The sequence below is a fragment of the Selaginella moellendorffii genome, unplaced genomic scaffold (genome assembly GCF_000143415.4).
Source record: "Selaginella moellendorffii unplaced genomic scaffold, v1.0 SELMOscaffold_136, whole genome shotgun sequence".
NCBI classification, from domain to species: domain Eukaryota; kingdom Viridiplantae; phylum Streptophyta; class Lycopodiopsida; order Selaginellales; family Selaginellaceae; genus Selaginella; species Selaginella moellendorffii.
The window spans coordinates 239394-263553 of record NW_003314397.1 but is presented as its reverse complement, the minus strand read 5'-3'; the positions used below and the strand labels follow the sequence as shown (position 1 = coordinate 263553).

The 24160-nt window shown below is 45.4% G+C and overlaps 6 protein-coding genes across 12 annotated transcripts; 4 read left to right on the top strand and 2 right to left on the bottom strand.

The window, feature by feature from the left end:
* Window positions 1–39: 39 nt before the first annotated feature.
* LOC112343141 (putative serine/threonine-protein kinase) lies at window positions 40–1654 on the top strand. The gene is made up of 6 exons (XM_024666143.1): window positions 40–307; window positions 369–490; window positions 542–761; window positions 826–1051; window positions 1113–1263; window positions 1318–1654. Exons 1-6 carry the CDS (start codon window positions 67–69, stop codon window positions 1612–1614), a joined length of 1257 nt encoding a protein of 418 aa, XP_024521911.1. The 5' UTR covers window positions 40–66; the 3' UTR covers window positions 1615–1654.
* On the top strand, window positions 1335–2977 carry LOC9629207. 2 transcript variants are annotated; one of them, XM_024666146.1, is made up of 7 exons: window positions 1335–1698; window positions 1751–1953; window positions 2000–2051; window positions 2123–2247; window positions 2300–2362; window positions 2416–2540; window positions 2602–2977. In XM_024666146.1, the coding sequence occupies exons 1-7, from the start codon at window positions 1650–1652 to the stop codon at window positions 2750–2752; spliced, it is 768 nt and encodes a 255-aa protein (XP_024521914.1). In that variant the 5' UTR covers window positions 1335–1649; the 3' UTR covers window positions 2753–2977. The 2 variants fall into 2 exon arrangements, with proteins under 2 accessions (XP_024521914.1, XP_024521913.1); XM_024666145.1 differs by having other exon boundaries at window positions 1742–1953.
* Window positions 2978–7058: 4081 nt separating this feature from the next.
* On the top strand, window positions 7059–9941 carry LOC9662398 (transcription factor SPEECHLESS). Of its 5 annotated transcripts, XM_024666188.1 has the most exons (6): window positions 7059–7304; window positions 7359–7980; window positions 8052–8119; window positions 8196–9101; window positions 9160–9627; window positions 9698–9941. In XM_024666188.1, the coding sequence occupies exons 3-6, from the start codon at window positions 8093–8095 to the stop codon at window positions 9791–9793; spliced, it is 1497 nt and encodes a 498-aa protein (XP_024521956.1). In that variant the 5' UTR covers window positions 7059–7304; window positions 7359–7980; window positions 8052–8092; the 3' UTR covers window positions 9794–9941. The 5 variants fall into 5 exon arrangements, with proteins under 5 accessions (XP_024521956.1, XP_024521958.1, XP_024521957.1 ...); XM_024666190.1 differs by lacking the exon at window positions 7359–7980; XM_024666189.1 differs by lacking the exon at window positions 7059–7304 and having other exon boundaries at window positions 7319–7976.
* A 1001-nt stretch (window positions 9942–10942) lies between these two features.
* On the bottom strand, window positions 10943–12226 carry LOC9629206. 2 transcript variants are annotated; one of them, XM_024666183.1, is made up of 6 exons: window positions 12120–12226; window positions 11669–12055; window positions 11544–11611; window positions 11434–11481; window positions 11338–11390; window positions 10943–11287 (listed from the first exon to the last, which is right to left on the bottom strand). In XM_024666183.1, exons 2-6 carry the CDS (start codon window positions 11926–11928, stop codon window positions 11090–11092), a joined length of 627 nt encoding a protein of 208 aa, XP_024521951.1. In that variant the 5' UTR covers window positions 11929–12055; window positions 12120–12226; the 3' UTR covers window positions 10943–11089. The 2 variants fall into 2 exon arrangements, with proteins under 2 accessions (XP_024521951.1, XP_024521952.1); XM_024666184.1 differs by having other exon boundaries at window positions 11338–11378.
* Window positions 12227–12271: 45 nt separating this feature from the next.
* On the top strand, window positions 12272–13542 carry LOC9629205 (hypersensitive-induced response protein 4). The gene is made up of 5 exons (XM_002992480.2): window positions 12272–12475; window positions 12595–12715; window positions 12772–12863; window positions 12928–13024; window positions 13088–13542. The coding sequence occupies exons 1-5, from the start codon at window positions 12296–12298 to the stop codon at window positions 13456–13458; spliced, it is 861 nt and encodes a 286-aa protein (XP_002992526.1). The 5' UTR covers window positions 12272–12295; the 3' UTR covers window positions 13459–13542.
* Window positions 13543–22121: 8579 nt separating this feature from the next.
* Window positions 22122–23537, bottom strand: LOC9629204 (pentatricopeptide repeat-containing protein At4g02750). The gene is made up of 2 exons (XM_024666170.1): window positions 22688–23537; window positions 22122–22564 (listed from the first exon to the last, which is right to left on the bottom strand). The coding sequence occupies exons 1-2, from the start codon at window positions 23535–23537 to the stop codon at window positions 22122–22124; spliced, it is 1293 nt and encodes a 430-aa protein (XP_024521938.1).
* Between the last annotated feature and the right edge of the window lie 623 nt (window positions 23538–24160).

Sequence of the window (24160 nt, the reverse complement as noted above, 5' to 3'; positions counted from 1 at the left end):
CTCCGTCATACCCGTGCACCACTTGAGCATAAAGCAAGAACAAGTTTTTCATGTTTTGTTTTTCGTATGAGCGGCGGCAGGGAGTACATATCTGCAGCAGCGCCATCTCCGCTTTCTGCTGGTGGGGATGGCTCCGGATCGCCTGATATGTCCAAGCTCATTGCTGGGATTTGTCTGGTGATCCTCACTTACACTTCCTGCTTGGTCACCATTGTGTTCCTGTGGAGGAAGAGGATGCAAATTCGGCAGGAGCAGGATCAAGAGAGCTACACGGACGCTCGTGGCTCTCGAGATCTTTTCCATCATGGTTTATATATGCAGCCATGGTTCCAAAATCTGCTAACTCGTGCTTTTCTATGAAATCCTAGAGAACAGCGGCGACATGGAAAGGAGATTGGAGCGCTACACTTTTCTGCAGCTACACAAGGCCACCCAAGGCTTTTATCTCAAGAACAAGCTCGGTCAAGGTGGATTTGGAGAAGTCTACAAGGTACGTAAAGATACCATAGATCGATCACTCGGACCAGAACTTCTCAATCAGGGAGTGCTGGAAAAGGAGGGGATCGTGGCGATCAAGCAGCTGATGCGAGCGCCAAACCGTCCACAGCAAGGTGCCGAGTTCATCAACGAGGTCTCCATGATCTCCTTTGTCCAGCACAAAAACTTGGTGAGACTGCTGGGCTTTTGTGCCGAGGGCGAGCATCGTCTCCTCGTCTACGAGTTTATGGAGAACAACAGCCTCTCGAAAATCTTACTTGGAGGTATCTGGTTCGTCGAAACTACTAAATATTCACTTTTCAAGTGAATATTAAAAATTGTTGCAAGGTTGCTTATTCGTTGACTGGAGCGATCGATTCAAAATATGCGTTGGAGTGGCTCGTGGACTGGCTTACCTGCATGAGGAGTCCACAATCAAGATGATTCATCGCGATATCAAAGCGGGCAACGTACTCTTGGACAGGGACTTGAATCCAAAAATTTCGGATTTTGGGCTGGCAACGCTCATGGAAGCTGGTTGCTCTCACCTCAGCACTGGAGTTGTCGGAACTTGGTACAATTTCCTCTTCAAAAGCTTGCAACTCTGATGATTCTTTACGTGTTTTTTAATACAGTGGCTACGTTGCTCCAGAATATTTGTTCACTAGCCAGCTCACGGAGAAGGCAGATGTCTACGCATTTGGAATCCTTGCTCTCGAGATTGTAAGTGGGCGACCAAACATGAACCTGGAGCTGCCTGACGAGGAAATCTTCCTTCTCGACCGGGTGAGAAACAAAAACCAAGCTTGATGAACTTTCTAACGCTGAACTGAAGTTTAGCGATCACAGGCATGGACTTTGTTCGAGGGTGGTCGTTTGCTCTCTCTCGTGGACACGAGGCTTGTAATTTCATGCGCGGCAGCAGAAGTGGAGAGGGTGGTGATGGTTGCTCTTCACTGCACGCAGGCCTCTCCCTCGGCACGGCCATCCATGAGTAGCGTCGTTGGCATGCTCCTGGGAAACCTCACCGTCACCACGGAAGTCGTCAAGCCAGGATTCATTCGCGATCTCAGGAACTCGCAACGAAGACTTTGCACTAGCAACAAAAGTGTTTTGCGTGTGTGCCCGTCTTCCTAGGGCTTTCTTTCTAGGAATGTAATTTCGATGATAGCATGGCGACGGTGACCTTGCTGCTACATTTTGTTCCAAGCTCAAGAACAAGTAAGTGATGGTGTCTATCTAGAATTCACTCTAGTTTGCATAGGCATAACAGCGTCAAGGAACCGCCAAAGGTCGAACAAAGTTTCTGGCGATAAGCCAGCACAAGAAAAGCTTTCAATCCCAGCGCCATCGGAAGCACGAGAAAGCCCAGTAGCGTCTAAGGCAACGGCAGCACCGGCAAAGCGAGAAGCTGTGCTCAATGCTTGTTTCCTCACGTCTGCTGGACTCGCCGCGGCAGGCTTGGCTCTCCGGCAGGTAAATGGAATCATTCCAGAAATCTTACCAAAGAGAAAACAAGCAGGCCTCTCATTCTCTGGAATTTCTGTCGAGGGATTGTACAAGTTTGCTCGGATGTAAGCCTTTCTATTTTGCTCCTTAGTTTACATATTTATTGTTCTTCGTCTTTTTCTCGTCTTGTGTATAGATGAGATTCATCCGTGGCATTTTGGAGCAACTATAGGCCTTGTAGCGTTTATATCTGCGCTACGACTGGGATTGCTGGCGACCTGGCCAGACTTTGCTCAGTCGACCAAGACTGCGAACGAGCGGGTAAACTTTCATCGCGAGTATAGTAACATTCCAAATCGTGGCGTCACCACAGGTTCTGTCATCCCTGGGGACGTGGGACTGTGCCGCAGTCGCGTTCTCCTCCGGCGTGGGTGAGGTACTCTAGGCTCCAAACTTTTCTTGTTATAAGTCTTTCTTTTGTATACACAGGAGCTTTTGTTTCGAGGTGCATTGCTACCACTTGTTGGAATGGATGCCAAGGGAGTTTTCGTCTCTGGAATTGTTTTTGGAGCCCTGCACGTTACAGGTGGTAGAAACATTGCCTTCGCAACATGGTAAGCTTTTTGTGCCAGCAGTTATATTTGATAAGAACTTTCCTGTTGGTTTGTTCTCCAGGGCGTCTTTCGTTGGGCTGCTTTACGGCTTTGCAGCCGTGTGGACATCGGACTTATGCGTGCCTATGCTTGCTCACTCGTCTGCAAATCTGGTAGCCGCTCTGTACTGGAAGTATAATAACGCCCGAGAAAATCCTCGACTTGATGTTTGACGGGTTTGTCTGAATCCTCGTACTGTTCTCCATCTTTTCAATTTCTTGGTTTGACATCTATAACTGTATAGCCGGAAGCTGACTGAGAGGCATCTATCATGTCCAAGGATGTCATCCGCAAGGCGTTCATATATAGATAGATAAGTATGCGTCAAAGGAGCTTGCTTTCTTTCTAGCTCTAGCTTTCGGCACAAAGCACAGACGAGGGAACTAAAATTTGGATTCGATCGTGTCTTGCTAGCTACTGGTGGTTGGATTGGCAGCCATCCATCCATTCTTTTGGTTTGTTGTTTTGCTCCAGCGAGGTGAGGTGAGTCGAGATGCGGTAGGCCTGGGCCCTTTCCTCCAGACAAACTGTGGCTCACTCAAACAACTCGTTTTGTTGTGTTGTGTTACTTCCAGAGACGGGATTGCATCGCCCATCAAATCCACTGCGTCCCCACGACAAAGGGGAAAAGGCGGAAGCTTCTCGTGTCATGGATCGACTCGCACGGATTGGAACTTTAGCAACGCGCTTGAGGGGAAGTTTTTGTATTCGAAGCTCTCGTCCAAAATCCCTGCGTGCACACACGGTGTAAAGGTCACTCTTTGTTACAATTCTTTCGGCGACTATTCTGCTCTTCTCCATAGCCAGGGAACGGACACACTTTCACACAAAACTCAAAACTTTCAGAAAAGCCACCACCCTCTCAATCAGGCAGACATCTGTAAGCGTTGCAACAGGACCAGAAGAAAGAGAATCCCCGGCATCACAAGCAGCCGAGCACATGAAAACACGATCCTTTCTCCCCAAGTCAATGCACTGCAAAAGAGACCCAACTTTCCCGTCTTTCAAACACGCTAGTCTCCCCGAATATAAATTTGCCAAAAACCAAACCATGTAGCCATGCAAATGTAGAGACGGGCACCAAAAGCTTCCAATGCCGCGTTGTTTCAGACTGTTCAGACCATTTTATATTTATATTTCCCAACCAAGTTACTTTTAAACCGCCATAGTTAGTCCTTGGTTAGCCCGCGCTCTTTCTGCCAACCCGATTCCCATCCATATAACGTAGCGACGGCATTTCAATCTCTTTATTCTTCCATGCCCGCTGGACACATTACGTATATTTCTTGCAAGTGTCGTCTTGTACAAGTTGCTAGACAGTTTACGACCCCGTATTTGGGAGCAGATTCCCACCACCACGTACCGATGATTCATGCATGCATATAAAAGTTTGTAAGTAGCATTTGGGGTCATTCATATGCCGGGAAGTATCTTTGTGTCCGTGTGGCCACAGCCCTGTCAAAATATGACCGAAACCATGGAAGCTCGAGCCGAAACAATGCATTTTAAACACAATATGCAAATCTAGTGCCGCACACACTTCCATGAACGCATGTAGTCTCTCCCTTGTATATACGTGGCGAATATATGTGTACGACGTGGGACCTCAAGATCTCACTTCTTTTCAACTCAGGGACCCTACAGTGGTACCTACTAGTTCCAAGCAGTGGAAACATGAAACGTTGGCCATCCTTGATATGGTCTACATAATATATATAAATTTGCTTTGCTTGCTTGCCCTCCATGTTGTACAAACAAGAGGCCCAATTCTTGTCACCATCACTTACGATGCTACTTTCTCGACAATGTCAAATTTTTATAGGTATGATCCTCCATCTACCTAGATTGCTTCCACTCCCTCGAGCCAGAAAGAAGCAGTATAGATTGTTACAGCCAGGCTTCCTTCCTTTGTTGGGATGTCTTCCTAAGCTTTCTTTTTCTCGCCTTGATCGCTTCAATCGCTGTCAGCATACACCAGCTCAAGAATTTGGATCTACTAACTATTTGTTTTAACTGTTCGAGGCGGTTCCAAGGGGGGATAGTTTGCATTCTTCCAGGCCTAAAGCCCGGTCAATATGCATACTGGCGAGGTCAATTGAAGCTCCCAAAAGCAAGTCATGATTAGTTAAACGGAAGTCAAGCCAGGATTTTTACGTTGATTCATACGAGAGGAAGTTTTCTAAAATTCTCTAGAATTTGCTATGCAAAATCTGCAATCATGAACCTTTCTACGTGTGATGTTTGAGTTTTTGAGATTCCAGAAGATATACCCATCATCCCAACTGGCCAAAAGTCTTCTTCGAGCAAACTTGTCTTTGTTGGGAAGACCAAAGCGCCATCCTTACACTCATGGCATTCTGCCTTTCTACAGCATATGGCTAATACATGCAGTAGTGAATGAAGATTACATAAAAAAAAGTCAAGAACGTTGTTGTTTTGATTTGCACTTCGGGCTGTTTACTTATTAGTCTCAGCAGACTATTACTTATTACACTCGAAAACAGTTTATTACCGATCATTCTTCGGGTAGATTCAAACAAACTTTTGGTCTGATGTTAATACCATTTATGCCTTAAATTCTGCCCCTGAAGTCACATTCGCATTCTGGAAGCAAGCAGCAAAACAGAACGGGGTGAAGTAATAAACAGTTGCAATTCGCGGGGGAAGGGCTGTCATCGGGTTGCGGCCTTGTTCACGACAACCACAAAATTCTTTTTTATCTGCCCGGGGAAATATGCCCCGCGTACTATTTTACCTGATCAGCTGTCAAAGTAAATATTTTCGCAGGCTATTTAACGATAACATTCCTTTCAACCTCCTGCACCCCACATTTGTTTATTCCCCTGGTTAAAAACACTCCATACGTACGGAAGGGGCGCCTCTACAAGTACACCTACACAATGGCCATTGTGTGTCATAGTATGCATGCATGGGGGAAGCCACGTGGGCGCGGTACATGCATGCATGGGGGGGCCATGTAAGTCAAGGGCATCGCGACATGCCATGGCTATCACATCGCATGGCCCGGCAGCTTTCCGTACCGTCTGCCCAAAGCACATGGCCAAAACGCGGACGCGGGACGCCTGACGGAATATTCGCGCGTGGGGCATGGAAAGTTCCACGTCGCCACGTAGGCCACCCCTGGCGATGGCAACGCAATGCGTGCATGGAAGCATCTTGCGGGAATCTCCTCATATAACTTCACCGACAGCAAGGATGCTGCTGCCGACAGCCACCACCACCTTTACGCGTTAGGTTTAATATAACATCGATTCTCAAATCTCGATTGGTTTGCGGCAGTAAACTTGCATGACGTGCGTAATTAGGTGGCAAATGTTTTTTAAGTAATAGCGTGTGTAGCTGTGGCATAACTTACAGTTGCCCAATCCGAACAAACAGTGACACCCACATGCAGTGTAGGGTGTCGCAGCAAGCAAGCGAGGAAAATCACAGCAGTTGCGCGAAAAGTGCGAGCGCGCTTGCAAGCGAGCCAAGAGCGGGTGAACCGAATCCCAGATCGTACAGGCCTGGCCTCTCTCCAGGGTGGAAGAGCCTGAGCCGCAGTAGAAGTGGCCGGATTGTAGATAGACAAAGAGAGACCAAGGTGTCCCTAGAGATCAACATCGCCGACTCTAGCATTCTGGCAGTTTAGGCACAGGCCATTTGACTGGCAGGGAAAAACCTTCGTTTTCTGGAAGCTTTCCAGCTAACACGCGCTCTCCCTATCAGTGCTCTCGCTTGCTTTCTTCCGCTCATCTTGCAAGCGCACAGCTCTCTATATTATAGATACATTTACATGTGTGAGAGCTTGTACTCACTTCCAAGTTTAAGTCTCAGTAGACTGCTCTTAAAAGGATAGTAGTTGTTTTGTACAGAGTATACAAGCAAACAAACAGATAGCTTTCCTTGTTACCAGCAGCGATCGCGATTTGCTTCGGGGCCTGACCTGACTCTCACATGCTATAAATCTCATATATCCCTATCGAACATCCTGACGAGTGTGATGAATATTCGCTTGCCACCCTGGTGGCGCTCCAGCAATTTGTTAGACAGTACTCACATCTGCGGAATCGACGGCGGGAAGATGTCAACGAATCATTCATATTCTCTTTTTCTTTTTTTCTCTTTTTTATCATTTCGATTTTCGCTCCATGGATATGGATGCATCTATACATGATCGTTAGGCAATGCATGCCTATCATAGTGTCATCATGGCTGTAGTGTATTTTTTTTTCTTCGGCCACTCCCTGCGACTTGCCTGGCAGCGCCAATGGTACTTAATTATCGCTAGTGCTTGGATTACCCGGAGAATCGCATATATGCCACTGCTGAATAAACAAACACACAAGGAACAAGAGCACAAGCAAACAAACGAAACCGAAGCGCGGCTCCCTTCCATTTCTACCTAGGATCGAAAAAAGGGGCAAGGAAAAGAAAACAACTTAGAAGAGGAGCTTTTAAATTGGCTTTGTTTGAGTCAAAGCGCCAAGCAGTTCTAAGAAGCTTGTACCATTGCACAAAGTTGAGCTTTGCCCAGCCATGATGATGATGGTGATCATGATACTTGGGGGGAGCTTTACAAGAACATTGAGGGAGGGGAAAAAGAAGGAGCTTGTTGTTTCTCTCCCCTGCTGCAAGGCTCCATTATATTATTATAACAATGCGATGCACACAAGTTTACAGGAGGCCTTTAAAGTTGCAATAGAGCTGAGCTTTAAAGAACAGGTGGGTCTGTCAATCAAGATCTCCATTTCTTTCTCACCCTTTTCTTTGAGCTAGAGAGAGCTGCTTGCTCATTCCTTCACTTGTAGCTTGTGGAAGTGTTAAATGTGCAGTGTCACTTACTCACACTCACTAGCAGCGAGCGAGCGAGTCACTAAAACTTGCATAAATGCCACTCTGACGCCGTCTATTGCTAACAACGAAGCTTATAACCAAGCGGCGAGCAAGTGAAGACGAGCGGAGCGGCACTCTCTGTCGCTCGTGGTGGTGGTCGTCATCTCATCGGTTCCTGTCTTGAGCTAGCATCGCTTTTGCACTTCTTCCGCTTCTTGTAGATGATTGATCGATCAGTTTGCGGGGTTTTCTGGTTCAGGAACTGATTAGCGGAGACTTTTTTGTTCTTGGGCTGTCTCCAGAAAAACCGCCTGACTTTTGTTCTCTGAGGGACTGCTTTAATGTTGGAGGAGCACAGGCATTGAATGCGGGAGGAGTTCAGCAGCAAATCCCCCGAAAGGGTATCCCGGTTCGGGTGCCTGCTGGAGTCATTTAAGTCATGCGGAGGAACCTGTTCCCCGACACAAGGCTGCTCCTGTTATATTACTTCCCCTTTGGTGGCTCTACAAGACTGTGATCTTGTAGCTTTTTCGTCTCTGGACCCAATCCAAGCGTATATGTGTCGGTTAGCTCCCTTTTCTTGATCGTTCTCTCGTTTTGTTTTTCGCCTGACCGCCTTCTATTCTCTCTGGGCAGAATTCTTTCATCTGCATGCACAAGGAACGCACTCAGCTGAAATGGAAGAGGCAGCCACCACTTGTGTTGTAAGTTGTCTTGTCTGCTCTACATTCACTAGATCAGCAAATTCTTACAAACATTTGCTGCTTCATGAACACACAGATGCCAAGGTTTATGGCCTCAACAAGCAGCAGCGTCGAATACCAGAATCACTCTCTACTGTTTTCTCCATATCATGCTTCTGCTGCCGACTCCAGCGCCATGGATAGCACCGACGTTTCTCTTATGGGTAACTTGCTGACGGACCTGAGCTCGGATTTCCCATATATTGGAGCCACCACCGCGAGCGGGCGGTACTCGGTCCCAGACATACTGCAATTCCCAGCTGACCAGGCCTCAAAGGTTACACTTCTCCAGATGCTAGAAGAGAGTGACACCAGCTCTCCAAATTCCTATACGCATCACTTGAAGCTTCCTGTTCTGGAGGAGCCTTGTGACAAGCTCCACAAGCAGCAGCAGCCGCAACTTTTGAGCTGCTCCTCAGAAACGGGTCTCATTCACCAGCCGGATCAGTCGGTCGGGCCTGAGAAATGCATAGCCGGGCTCGACAGTGTGGATTTCTCAAGTGCTGCTGAATCTCTCCTCAAGCCATGCAAGGTAGAGCCAGAATTCCAAGCCCCTCCCGTCGTGCTCGCCGAGCACAACAGTGTTATAGCAGTGGATACTTTCAACAGCGCCGCCATATCGGCAAACTCGGACGACATTTCCAATCATCTCGGAGCAGCGGCCGGAGCAGCAGCAACAGCAGGAGTAGCAGCAGCAGTAGCTGGTACGACCAACTCGGCAGGAGGCTGTGCTGGTGGTGGCGTTTCTCAATCCAGCTCCGGAGCCGAAACGCCGGGAACACAGCACCGACCAAAGCGGAAGAGAATCAAGTCATGCAAGAACAGCGAGGAAGTGGAGAGCCAGAGACAGACTCACATTGCAGTGGAGAGGAACAGAAGGAAGCAGATGAACGAGCACCTCAATGTTTTGCGGTCACTCATGCCTGGATCTTACGTCCAGAGGGTAAGACCATCCTTCTTTTTTTCTTTCGGCTACAAGACCCAGTCAATTGCTCATGCAGGGCGATCAAGCATCCATCATAGGTGGTGCCATTGAGTTCGTAAAGGAGCTGGAGCAGCTCCTGCAATGTCTTCAGGCTCAAAAGAGGAGGAGACTGTATTCCGACGCTTTCAGTCCAAAGCCGAGCCCGAGTGCCGTGAGCTCCATTCCGCTGCCGCCCTTCCCTCCATATGCTTCCTCTCCCGCTCCTTCTCTCGACAATCCGGATCCCACAGCAGCGGACTCGAGCTCCAAGTTTGTCAACGACAACTTTTACGATTGCAAGCAGATTGTCGCCGAGGCCAAGTCGGAAGTGGCGGACATCGAGGTAAGGATGGCCGGGAGCGATGCAGTCGTCAAGATCCTCTCCCAGCGGAGGCCCGGTCAGTTGCTCAAGACGATATCGGCGCTGGAGAGTATGTGCATGAGCATTGTCCATACCAACATTACCACAATCGAGCAGACTGTGCTCTACTCGTTCACCGTGAGAGTAAGTTCCAAGTTTTTCATATCATATGTTTGGTTGGGATTGACAAGGTTCTCTTTGAATCTCTCAACAGATTGGCATGGAATCCAGGCTAAGCGTGGATGAGATTGCTCAAGGTATTCAAAGGATTTTTAGCTGCAATGTTAGTGCAGCTGCAAGTGACTTATAAAGGAGAGCTTCCTGACTCCAAAAATACTCCTCCAACATATACAAATTCTAGCTAACTAGGTCTACCTAGAATTCACTCACTCTCTCACATACACACAACAACAGTAACATGCTTATTAATGTTTCAAACGAATCAGTGCCTTCCAGCAGCAGAAATGTTTCACAATTCTCACTCATAAAACACTAGCAAAAGAGACGGAAGAAAAAAAAAATGATATAACATTCATGGCTCTGCAGATGGAATTTAAAAGAAAAATTTGAACTTGAACTTGAGTTTCGAGACGACTCCCGAAAGTTCCTCGCTATGAACCGAAAGATCAAACAGAGAAAATGGAATGTATCGATCGGATAATGCGTGCATGGAATCAGCCAGCTAGTGCCACAGAAATAAAAGAAGAAAAAAGAAAGAAGACAAGGATGAGATTTTGCGCATTGAATTCCAAATAATATGTTTGTGTAGTTGTCTCGGAATGGCCGTGATGACATTAACGCCATGACAATGGAATGCTTCAAAATCGGCACTCAAGTTGGGCTCTCGCGAGCATTGCTTTCACTCTCAGAATCAAATCACAGAAAAACGGCTCCAAACAGAGGCGGACATCGACAAGTCCTCCAAATTGAAGGAACAACCTGAAAAAATGTGAGCCGCACTGCACTGCACTGGGACTCTCAACAATCAAGCGGCAATGAATGGCGCCCTCCGAATAATTCCATACCGTTTGGCTTGGCATAAGCTAAGGTTTGTGAGAATTTAGCCAAAACAGGGGACAAAGCTCTCCTAGATCCGCGGCGTCTGTCGGTCGGCCGCATTTTATAAAAGGTTCCGTAAGTGTGGTGGTATTTTTCCTCGCCTTCGTCCGCGAATTTAGAACTGGAGACGTACGACGTTGAGATGATCTTTCGATTTACACCAGGTAGTAACTCGCCATGCAAATCCCCGCTGATCGGTGTCCGGCGATGGCTCTCACCGTACCGCTGGTTTAGTGTGAATGGATATTGTAGTACGCCCATGGGTCCAAAGTCATTGCGAGTATCCCGGAGTCTGGTATCTTTGAGCTGCACAGACACAGATGGTTTTGCGTTTTACGTTTTGTTGTTTTGCCTGGATAGATATCCAAGTGTTTTGTGACCATCTGATGGTGATAGTGTAGAAACACGAGGGTAAAGATGTTAAAAATCCCATCATCACAGAAAAAAATGTCTCGGAAAGAAACTGCGGACTGCTAGAGCTCTGTGCTCTACTGATCAATACGAGTGGTACTCACCACAGAGCGATGAGACAGTGATCTCGCGATTGTCACACCAGATAGTAACTCGCCAGGCAAATGCCCTCTGATCTTGTGACGTCGGTGGATGAATGAGGGCGGAAGACGTCCCCGGCTCTCACGCGCGTGTCGATGCCCCACCCGTATTGCTGGTTTGCTGTGAGCGGATATTGTAGTACGTCCATGGGTCCAAAGTCGTTGCGAGTGTCCCGACGTCTCCTATCTTTGAGCTGCACGAACAAGAGCTGGTTAGTTATCTTTTCCTGATATTTTTCTGTACCTGGAGGTGGGAGTATCTGCCAAATCTCGCCAAGTCTTCACCTGTTTGTTTCACTGGCATCATTTTCACTGGAGAAAATGGAATGAGATACTTTACCAGGAGTTTTTGCCCGCTCGGCAAACTGGATCGCGTGGTCTTGCTCGGCTAAGCTCTCGTAAGAAACTCTGTCAACTAAATAACACACGAGAAAAAGTCATAGATGATACCGTGAAATCTTTGGAGCCCTCTCCTGAACTCGTCCAGCCTTATGTTGCCAGCTCGAATATCAAAATGCCTGCATTGAATCTTTCACGCGATCATAAAAGCCAACAGAACGAGCAAACCAGCCAACCTGAGAAACAGCTCTAGCTCCCTGGGATCCAGCTTCCGCCCCACGCAACGCTCGACAATCTCCGGCAGCTGGACCGCACGAACCGTGTGCGAGAGATTGTGGGAAGCTCTGGCTTCAAAAGCTGCGATGAAGTCGTCGACGGGGACGCTGGCAATGGATCTGCGCTTGGGCTTGGGCTTGTCCTCCAGTTCCCTCCGCCTAGAACTCACGTCAAAAAGGTGCCGAGTCCCCAGCTTTGTCATCCCAAAAAAGCTCGCCATTCTTCTCTGCGCTCCTCCCGCAAAGCCCTGCGTTTTCCTTGTTCGCGCGTGTTCAGTTTGCCACCTGGACGCATCTCAGCCGCTAGCATTTCGCCACCGAGCTAATCCCCACCGTTGGAGAAACGTTCTATTCAGCCATGGCAAACCGGGGAATAATCCAGACATGGAAGATAGCAAGCTAGAACACGTACCTGGTGGACATCTTGCCGAGAATTTCGCGATCGGCGTGGCTATGGCAAGGATCGGCCAAGAAACGCCGTTGTGACAATCGCCATGGCTCGAGGCGGTGGAGCGCACATTATAAATGAGCTTAACCCCAAGAACCCTAAAACAAGAAGCGCAATTGGGTAAAGAGCTCTAGCTCAGGATGGCTTGCTGGGTGTGCGTCGATCAGGCGAGCGTCGGGATTCTGGAGAAGTGGGGAAGGTTTGTGCGCGTGCTGGAGCCTGGATTCAGCTGTATAGTGCCGTGTCTGGGCGAATTCGTGGCTGGAACTCTGTCTCTCAAGGTCCAGTACTTGGATGTGCGGTGCGAGACCAAGACCAAGGTTTGTGTTCCATCTTAATCTCTGTTTGCTCTTTGATTTGGCTCTTGGTTGTGTTCTTAGCTTTGCTCCTTCCTTTGTTCTTATTTTTGCTCCTTGGGTACTTATGTATGCTTTGGCAGGACAACGTGTTTGTGTCCCTCGATTGCTCCATCCAGTACCGCGTGGTGCGAGGGAACGCGGACGATGCCTTCTACGAGCTGCAAAATCCCGAGCAACAGATCCGCTCCTACGTTTTCGATGGTGAGTGAGAATTTATTTCCGGAATCCATTCAATCTTTTCTTCGTTGTCATGGCAGTCATCCGTGCGTCAGTTCCTAAGCTTTCACTGGACGATGTCTTTGAGCAGAAGAGTGAGATCGCCAAGTCTGTGTCGGAGGAGCTCGAAAAGGTCAGTTTTTGAATCGAATTCTTTTTGCTCGAGCGAGCGAGATGATCAAAATGACGCGGCACAGGTGATGAGCGCGTATGGATACAGCATAGAGCAGATACTCATCGTCGACATCCTGCCTGACGCTGCGGTTCGGAGGGCGATGAACGAGATCAACGCAGGTAACAAGAGCCGAGAGCTTTGATCGATCACTGATGGTAACTTTGAGATTGGATCATACGCAGCTCAGCGGATGAGGATGGCGGCCGTGGAGAAGGGCGAGGCCGAGAAGATATTGCAAGTCAAGAGGGCCGAGGGGGATGCCGAGTCCAAATATCTATCAGGGGTTGGGGTGGCGAGGCAGCGGCAGGCCATCACCGACGGTCTGAGGGAGAGTGTCTTGACATTCTCGCAAGACGTTCCCGGCACGTCCGCCAAGGAGGTGATGGAGATGGTGATGATCACGCAGTACTTTGACACCCTCAAAGACATTGGCGCCAGCTCCAAAACCTCTGCGGTCTTCATCCCTCATGGACCCGCGCATGTCAGTGACATTGCCCAGCAGCTCCGAGACGGAGTCTTGCAGGCAAACACCGCTGCGTCCTTGATGGACTAGATTTGTGAGATTACACTCTACAAAAGATATTATTAAGACAATTACTCGTAAATGTGTTCAATCGAATGTAATATATCTTACTAAGTTTGCCCAAGTTTGAACAATTTGAACTCTATTTATACCAATACGGGGTAATGTTTGTCATCAATTGATCATGTACGACATCTCTTAAGAAAATTAAAATTAAGAACACTTTAAGTCAAAGTATTATGGTAGTGAATATACTAAAATATGCTTGGATATTTTACCATCTAACGGTTGTTATTCATTTAGATTAATCTTGCTTTCTAATATATTCTTTTTTATTCTACTGTTGATCTTGTGTTTATATATTATAAACTTTTATTTGATCAATTTGATTAATAAGTAGGAATAACACTACTATTAAGCAAACCAAATGTTGTTACATGCAACGCATAGAAAATTATTTCAAATTCCATTATAAATCATGATTTAAGTAAAATAACTATTTGATCAACTAAAAACCATTATAATTGCTCTAGTATTATTAATCTATCAAATACAACTGCCAAACCAGCATATGGATATATGGTATATACATTATAGTGTTTATTCCTGTCATAGCCAACCATCCAATCAGCACTGGAGTTAAATTCTTTTATGCCTAATTCTTATGATGTTTCTTTTGTAGAAGTTCTAAAGGTGATGTATTTTGTTCTTGTTGGTAGAATTATTATAAACTTATAGCAGGTAGTATCAAATTGCAAAGAAATTATCTCTTCAACTTGTGCAAGCTTGAAAGAATTTGTTTCTCTATGCAAATAAATAAAAGGTTTTAACATCACTCATCAAGTATTGCAAGATATGTAGATTTTTGGGACTTTATAAATGATTTTCAGCTATTTGATCTATATAAAACATAAGCAAATGTTCTTTAAATTTCCAACATATCCCCAACTGAAATTTATATTGTTTTGTTACTATGAAAAAACACTTTTGGAAATTGATGAAACTATATCTAAAACCATATGAAAATGCCACCAAGAGGTATTAGAATGAGAGAGAATGCTCCCTCAATAAGTTCTTGATAGGAAAGATGCATATATGATCAAAACATATAAAACCAAGAACTAGAATGTATTAACAGCAACATTTCTAGCAAATCCATGTGAAGCATATTTATCTGTACTGCAATGCTCCATTTATAGTAAATCCATATAGTCATCCATTTGTACTACAGTTTTATGGTGGATTTTTTCGTTGTGAATGCCCTATAAAATGAAGAATGTACTAATGAATGCTAAATATATACAATTTAAAGATAAAAATATATCTTAAAAAATGGTATATTATATTTTAAATAACTAATAAGTAATGGGAATTAAATATTTGCCATTTTCTCTAATTAACACATCTTTTTTTTTTGTTGATAATAGATCCAAAGCTCATCCCATGATCATATGCACTACAACTAGTATATAATATTTACTCTTGAGAACTGAAAAATATAAAATAAATATTATATAATTTAATGTTGGATTTACAACCACTAAATTTGTGTTTGCCTTGAATATAGAGCCATTCACACAATAGCCTTTATATAGTGTGATATGGTATTCAACTAACTCCCCTTTTCTAGACCAAATATAACTTTTTGTTTTATCTGGGCATACAATAATTTAAACTTCCATTAGATATGCTTTCCTACAAAAACATCTCTTTGTGTTATTTTTTGTACAACAAGGTAAGATTTTAAGATTTTTTGAGCACAAACCACTCTTAAGCTCACAAGGTGAGCTCAAATTTCAAATGTAATTTACTATAAACATTACAAAATAGAAAAATTAAAGTTCATTGTGAATCTAACTTTGTACTATATTTTAATATCTCTTTGCATTTCATATGCAAATATGTAACTTTGTACTATCTTATTTAAAATTCTTACTTCTATTTTAGCTTGTCTTAAATATTTAAATTCTTGAAAAAGAAATTTCTACCAAAGTATTTTAATAATAAGATAGGATTTAAATCTGTGCTGTGTGCTTTGTAAAAATTATCAAGTTTGATTTAAGATTCTATGAGAAACATGAATATTATAGGCATTATTATGAAGAGAACACTTCCAAGAATATGAAATGAAAAGCATGTACTTCTAGTAATTATATAAAAATACAAAAGTTTATATTATTGATAAAGAATAAACATAATCTAACTACCTCCAAAAGTCTTCTACAACTCAACAATAATAAGGTTTGTTTGGTGTATATAAATATCCACTTTAAAATCCTAGAGTAAGATGTTGATAAAGATATAATACATATGTTTACAAAGAGTATATGCCTTGTCATATTCCTTATGCTTTATAAAGTCTGGACATATGCAATAAAGAAAGTCTTGAATGGTAATTGTGTACTCTTTATATTTATTTTTTATAAACTTAGCCTAAATCATGTTTTTGCAGGCTAAACCAATTTGTATTTCAAGTTGCGTAATGATATACTTTATGGAGAGAATTTCACACTTAAGTGTTTGAGCAATATTTATTTTATTTTACTTTTTCTTGGAGATGGTACTAATAAATTTGAACGCTTTACCATTTTTTGCTAGCCCCCTATACATCTTTATGGGAATAGTGTTAGTTATGTCATTTATATTTTCAACTTTACTTCTTTCAAAATTGAAACTAAATTTCTCAAGATTTTGAATCTCATTTGAGGTGAGTATGACTGCATTAGCCATTGGCCATTCTTTAAGTATTGCATCAAGTTTTGTCACTATAGTGTCTTCAAGCCATTTCATATAGTTGGCATTAGTGTTGCAACAATACAACCAACACTATCTTGAAAATCTTGCTTGTTTTTGTTCTTTATGGAAACATAAGTTTGGAATACTTGCCCCTCGGAAACTTTCTAGTACTATTTAAATTCAAGGACACTTAACCCCAAGTATCCCAAGACCATGCACTCTTTTTTGTCCCCCTGCCCTCGTGAATGGAAGTTGTTTACTTAAAAAAATTAAAAGAGATAAAAAATTCTATAACAAAGAAACGACCAAAGAAAAATTTTAGTGGTTGGAGATGGAGGAAGAATGAAAAAGCACAACTATCCATTTGGAGACACAAGTTGTATAAGATACAAGGATTACCTTTTGTGTGGTTTCAGAAATTGTGCAAAACCATACAAGCAATGCTATCCAAAATGGCGATGCAACACTTGCAAACAAGCAAAAACAAGACTCCGAATTAGGGATGAAAATGGCATAACAAAAGAGAGAAAGAAATGAAAAGAAATAGCCTAAGAAAACAATACCAAAAAGAGTGACAATAGTTTAGAAAAAGAAGAGAAATAAAGCTCGAGTGCAGCAACCACAACAACCAGAAGCTCCTGCACAACTTCCTGCAACAGTATCATGACTCCAAGCTAGCAGTGTACACTTGTGAAAGCATTGAGAACTTTTACGAGAAGATGTTCATCAAGCCGACGGAACAACACCTTTCCAAACTCGAGGACAGTTTCAAGCAGCTGAATGCCACAATCAAAAGCATTTACAGCCATGGAATTCCGACTCCAAAATCCTGTAAGGAATCCTTCAACCTTATGCAGCAGTTTTAGTAGGAAAATGCAAGGCTCAATAAGGAGCTGCTCACGGCAAAGAAAGAATCCACGTGCTCGAAGAAGCAGCCTAGACTTACGAAGAGGAAGAGGAGGAGGAGGAACCACATGAAGAAAACGGCTATCCAAAATGTAGTGATGGAGAAATGATTGCAAGACATAGCACAAGACAGTCATGGGAGAGTGGAGAAAAAGGAAAAAGGCAAACTCGGAAGTTCAAGTTTAGGAAAACAAACTTGAGATGTTCAAGGTTAAGTCTAAACCTTGAACTTTTCAAGTTTATTTTCCTAAGCTTGAACTTTCAAACTTACCTTTTTCCTCTTTCTTCACTCTCCCACGACTGTTTCATGCTACATCCCACAATCACTACTCCATCGTTGCATCTTGGGTAGCCATTCCCTCATGTGGTTCCTCATCCTCTTCTTCCTCTTTGTAAGTCTGGGTTGCTTCTTTGAGCGTGCAGATTTTTTCTTTTGCCGCGAGTAGCTCCTTGTTGAGCTTTGCATTTTTCTGCTGAAACTGCTGTGTAAGGTCGAAGGATTCCTTACAGGATTTTGGAGTTAGAATTCCATGGCTGCGAATGCTCTTGATCACGGCGTTCAGCTGCTTGAAACCATCCCCGAGTTTGGAAAGGCGTTGCTCTATCAGCTTGACAAACGTCTTCTCATAGAAGCTCTCAATGCCATCACGAGTGTATCACGAGTGTACACTGCTAGCTTGGAGTCGTGGTACTATTGGAGGACGTTGTGCGGGAGCTTCTAGTTGCTGTGGTTGCCATGCTCGAGCTCCTTTTGTCCTCGTTTCTCTGGAGTGTAGCAGCATGAAGGACGATTGTGGAGGTGTCACTCTGCTCCATCCTGCATTCCATAGTTCTCCATCTCCTCAGCTTTTTTGATTGGTGGGAACTCCTAACTTGCCTTGTCCAAACCCTTCTCATTGTCTTTGGCTGTTGCAGTTATCACAACTATTTTGGGCTCAAGGTTGCAGTCCTGTGTCGCAGACTCAAGATTGCAAACTAGAGTCTCCAAGAGCTTGTCATTGGTAATCCCTTCCTCTTGATTTTTCTCTGGCACTGGGATCTTCTGTGCGTGATCCATCGGTTTTTCTCTGTCATGGGGTGGTTCCTCTTGCATGTTCTCGCGGTCTTCAACCTCTTGTTCCTTTGGAGTTTCCTTCTTGGCTTTGTCTTGTTCATCCTCAACTTCCACTTGCTTTTCCTTCACTTCCTCATGGCTGTCTTGCTCCTCTTCCTCTTGCTCACTGATGTCACCATTTGTTAGAACTCCAATGTTGCAAAAAGGAATTTGAAAATCCCTCGCAAATTTTCTTTCACATTCGAGAACTGTAGAGATGCTGCTGTCTTGTAGTTTGCTACGTGCTTCATGATCTGCAGTTCGATGGCTCTATCTCGCAGAGCCATCACTCGCTTTCCCCTGTTTGGTAGTTGAAGAGCTTTGGTGAAGTCTTCTTCTTCAATCGTGAGTTTCCTGCGTGCAAAATTGATAATTTTCCTCTCGATACTCTATGGATCAGAGCTTACTGTAGCCATCATGAGAATCGAGAATGCATAGAGCTGATACTTCTACAGCCATGTGTCAAGAGTCTTGTCTCGAGACCACTCTAGGTTTCCCACTTGGAAAACCGAGCATACCTTGTTCTCATTGTCCAAGAAGTCAACCACTTCCTCTTCCTGTGGATGGTGTGGAGCCCTCAAAGTGACTCTAGTCCTCATTGAAGCTATGCTTTCACCATACCAAGAATTGCAGCAGCCTTGACCACTGTTTGCCCCCCTCTTTCCTCACGCACCATCACCCATAACTCTTTTCTTCTCTCAGCCGCCAAGATTAGGGTTAGGTCATATTCTTGTTGAGGTGAATTTTTTCTAAGTGTTTGCATGCATTCGAATGTGTTTTCTTCGATTTCTCTTAGTGTTTTCTCTTGAAATTTCTGGTATTCCACCATAGTGTGAAACACTTCATGTAAATCTTCAATTTGTTCAAGTTAACTACTTGCAATTTTTCATCTAAAGTTGCAAATCTTGCTGTTCTTGGGATTTGTATACTTGTAATCTTGAATGGTCCTTTCCATTGATGAATGAGTTTTCTTCCAAGTTTATCTACATTGCCATGATGCCATAATATAGGATCTCCTAGTTTGTAATGCACTTTGTTTTTCTTGACTTATTTGCGATTGTGATAAGCTTTTTTTCTAATCTGTATTGCTTCAATTGTCCATATTGCACTCAGTCTTTCTTCATTGAGTTTCTCAAGTACTGCGAGTCTTTTCTTAATTGATTCTTTTTGATTAATTTCAAGTTCAATGGCCAGAAACTTTGAAAGCAGTTCTGTAAGCCCAAAAAGCATCATAAATTCTTTCATCCCAATGTCTTAATTATTTTCTTGAGTATGTTTTGAGCGTTTTGTTTGTTAATTTTGCTTGTCCATTACCTTGTGGGTAATATGGTACACAAGGGACTTACCTTACAGCTACAAGATACACACACTTGTTGCTCGGTTAACACAAAAACAGCTCGTCCAGGGTGAAAATTTTGGGCACTCATGGAGAGAGCAAAGGCTGCGAAGAAGCGGCGGCGCGTAGCCAGAGATGATACAGTGGAGGCATCTTGGCAGCAGATCAAATGCAAGGATCTACTCAATCCCAACCAGGTGACCATCCTTCCTTACACAGGCACTCGAAAGTCTTTTCTTTTTGTGGGGTCACCGGACTTGCAGAAACTGCTGTGGCATGTCCTGTCTCTTGAACGTGAGCAAGAGTTACTTGTTGTCGGGCCCAAGGGCACCGGGAAAAGTTGCCGGTTGAGGGCAATTGCGAACATGTTCTATGCGCATGGTCCAGCGAAGAGTGTGATCGTTTGCGTGTGGAACATGGAGAAGGCCAGAGCACCGCTATGGCTGCTTGATGGGCTCCGCTTTGCATACTCCGGTGCAGACGAGCACAAGCCGGTTCGTGACGCGGTTCACAAAATGGAAGAAGAAATGGAGGAGGACGGGGACTTTAGTGGGTCTGGGAACATAGGAAAATGGATGGAGAGGCTTCGGAAGTTTCTCAAGGAGAGGGCAGCAGCTGGGGACGATTTTACTTTTATTGCTGATGGTGAGCAAGCTCTGGACATTCGTGGCATCGAGAGACCGGGCGCTAGAGAACTGGAAAACACCTTCCTGACGCTCAAAGCCATTGTTGAGCCTTACAAAGTCGTGTGGGGCGTGTCTCCTACAGCACACCAAGCTGTGGCTGCCAACTTGAGTTACTCGGAGGGAGTAGTAATCTATCGTGTCAGGGGTTTTACCAAGGTTTGTGTTTCTATACGTCTCGTGCTCGTCAATTAAATCCTGCCTTGTCTTTCGCAGGAACAAAGAGAAGTCTTTCTTCTTCACTCCGTGCTGGGAGCCGTCGTAACTGGTCATAAGCAGCGGACCAAGGACGTGGATTTTTACGCTGGTTTCCATCCCCAGTTTCTGGATGTGCTGGACGAGGCTTGCATGGAGATAGCTCGGATTAAGCAGTTAGGCGGATGCGAACCAGGTATTGAGTGGGGGGACGGGAACGACTTCAGACTTGCACCACCAGCTGAGCTGGAGCCAAAAGAAGTCGCTATACTTTTGGAAGACGAGGAGGATTGGCACAGGGTGCTCCTGCACTTCATTAACGGACGTACCATGTCTTCCATCCGCAATACGGTTGAAAGTATCGTCAAAAGGCTGGACTCTACAACAACAACTTGCGACTTCCACCTGCGATCGGAAATAATCTGTCAGGATCCCAGATACGCACTGTTAGAAGATAAGTTCTGCTCGCCTTTCGTGGAGCAGATCTATGTAGAGGAGTTTCGAAAGGCCCGGAGCTGTTGCTAGTCCCAGTCTACAGGGATATGAGACTTGATAGGAATAGAGAATAATGGTATCTTTTTTTCTTCCGAAACAAGCTGGTTTTGGAGATCCAGTAATTTTTCAAAGATGAATTATCTGCACATATGCGGGGAGGTCTTGAACTCGATAGACATCATCTAGAGACAACTCATGCTCGAGCTGAGAACGGTTGTGCTTAATACAGCCTGATTAAACAAAGGAAAGAAAATAACGTGCGGGCCACCCCAGGATACATCCCCTCTCTGATCTACTTACCCCTGCTCGGGTATGGTGCAGTTCCTCACGCTAAGCTCAAGTATAAATTGTTAATACAATTTATGCAAGGTGCGGGGCGAGACAGGGCATGCATGCAGTCGTCTCCCTTAGTGTTTTATTGAAATTAATTGTGCAGCGGATCGATGGCAGTCCTGTTGAGACTGAAAGACGCTTCCAGGACTTCATCCGGCCAGTTGGGTCCAAACAATGCAGATGATGATATCTGGAAGGAAGGATTCTGGCTGTTGAGCACCACGTACTGGAGCACACCTTGCGGGATCACAATCATTGGCAAACATCTTGTGTGGAATAATCCTAGAATATCTTACATCAACTAATAAGCAAAACAACATTAAACAGAATTTGGCATATCAGTGGCTTAATAAGAAAATACCACCAATTAACATGGTATGGAATTAAGGCTTAAATTTAAGTCAGACAGACAAACACCCAAGCCACAATTTGATCAAAGGTAAGCCATACTTGCAAGTCACCTCCAAAGACTCAGCACCAACACTGATACAAACACCCTCATCCTCTCTTCAACTTCATGCAAGCCATCCATCACCACTTTCCCGGCTCTCAATATCATGGGGCTGTCCGTGGCGCGGATCTATCTCGGGCCCAAGGGTGCTGCCCTGGCTTACATGCATCCCTGGGTGAGCGAGCTTGTTTACGTCGAGAATGGTGTTGTGGAGGCTGGCTTCGTGGACACGAACAACAAGCGCTTTGCCAGTTAATCAGAGATATTGATTTTAATTCATTCAGCTCTCTCTAACTCTTTATTTAGTTATTAAAAAATAGCTCTGCCAAAGCATTTTAATGCATGTGGTTGATCAATTGGAGCTGCAGTATGCGAGCTATGGGAACCACGATCAGACGGTATTAGCTGTGTCGATGGCATTGCAATGGATCACGCTCGCAATAATTAAAACAATTACGTGACTCTTCAGGGATTAGTCGTAGCATACATGTTTGCTAAGAGGATGTAACACGAGCCATTGTCTGGATTGAGTTGTGCAATCCAATCCACTGCTTGAACTGCTGCTCTCATCCCATTCTCCTCTTGGGTTCTACAGGCACCTAACACAGAGCCCCACACCACATCATCAGCCACAAATGGCATTGCCTTCACAATCTCCTCGGCAATCTCAATTTCTCCCAGTCGTCCCAGCAGATCAACCACACAGCTATACTGCTCTTTGCACTGCTTCAATCCATAGTCAGAGCTCACCGACACAAAACACTCCCGGCTCATCTCCAGCAGGCCCTTGTGGCCGCAGGCCGCCAAGACATTCGTGAGGGAGATGTCATTCGGCGCTGCATCGCCCTCCAGGTTCATCGCACGGAAGGCCTCGATCGCCGAATCGCAATGCCCGTTCTGGGCATATCCTGCAAGAAGTGCGTTCCAGGAGATTAGATTGTGTTCTGGCATCTTGTCAAAGAGCTCCTTAGCATCTTCAATGTGCCCGTTTTGGGCATATCCACATACGGCGACGTTGAAAGGAAAGATGCTCCATTCGGGCATCATCTTGAAAGTTTGAGAAGTCTCAAGGTTATACCCTCTTTGGGCATATGCCGTAAGGATTGCGGTCCAGGCGACAATATCTCTTTCTTGCATGGTTTCAAACACGGCCTTGGCGGAGCTGAGATTCCCGGCCTGGGAATAAGCCGTCAGAACCGACGTAGATGCGATCCTTCCGTGGTACGGCATTCTCTCGTGCATGGCTATGGAGTCTTCCGTATTGCCGTCTACGGCGTGAGCCTGGACCATCGATGTCCAGCACGACGAATCTCGTCCGTCCATCCTGTCGAAGAGCTCGTGTGCGCGCTGGATCTGGCCGTCCTCGATATACGCCCGGACCATACACATCCAGAGGATGGAATCTCTTTGCGTGGTGGAGTCGAACATCCGCTTTGCTTCTTGGAGATGCCCATTCAGCGCATAAGCTTGGAAGATCGCGGTGAGCGAGACAGTGTCGTGATCGGGCATCTGATCGAAAAGGGTCTGGGCTTCTGTGACGCGATTCGATCGAGCACAGGCGGAGATCATCGCGTTCCAGGAGACGAGAGAGAGGGCGGGCATGAGGAGGAAGAGCTTCTTAGCGCCATCGATTCGAGCTGGATTTGAATCTCCACCGTCGATCCTGAAGCTCTCCTCTACCGCGCCGATGAGCAGCGTGTTCCAGGAGATGGAATCGCGCTCTGGGAGATCCTCAAACACGAGCCTGGCAGCCGTGAGATCGCCCGCTCGCGAGAGGGAGCTGACGAGCGCGTTCCCAGCCACGAGATTTTGCTTGGGCATTCTTCCAAACACGACCTGGGAGTCATTCGATCGGCCGTGATCCGAAAAGGCGAGCAGCATCGCGGTCCAAGTTACCACGTTTCGATCGGTCATGGAATCGAAGAGGGCCTTTGAATCATCCAGATGCCCACTCTGGGCAAATGCCTGGATCATGGTGGTCCGCGATACGACGTCGATCTCGGGCGTGGATGTGAACAGCTCCACCGCTGCTGTGAGATTCTGGTCATCCGAGAATGCCTGGAGCATTGTGTTGCGAGTGATGCTGTTGATCTGGGGAATTCTCTGGTAGACCGAGTGAGCAAGATCAAAATGCCTGGTTGTGGCACATACCTGGACGAGGCTCGTCCAAGAGATCACGTCCCTGCGAGGAATCCGATCGAAGAGGCTCTTCGCGGATCCCAGATCGCCATCGACGCCGCAGGTGGTGTGAGCCGCAAGCATCGAATTCCACGCGACGGTGTCCCTCTCGGGCATGGAATTGAAAATCTCCCAGGATTGCGCAAGGTCGCCTCCTCCTCCATTCGCAGCGATCGACGTGAGCATCGAGTTCCAGGAGATGAGGCTGCGATGGGGCATCCGATCGAAGGCCTTGCGGCAAGAGACATTGTCGCCCATCCGATCCAAGCAGGAGATCAGCGCGTTCCAGCACACGACGTCCCGCTGCGTCATTCGATCGAAGCAAC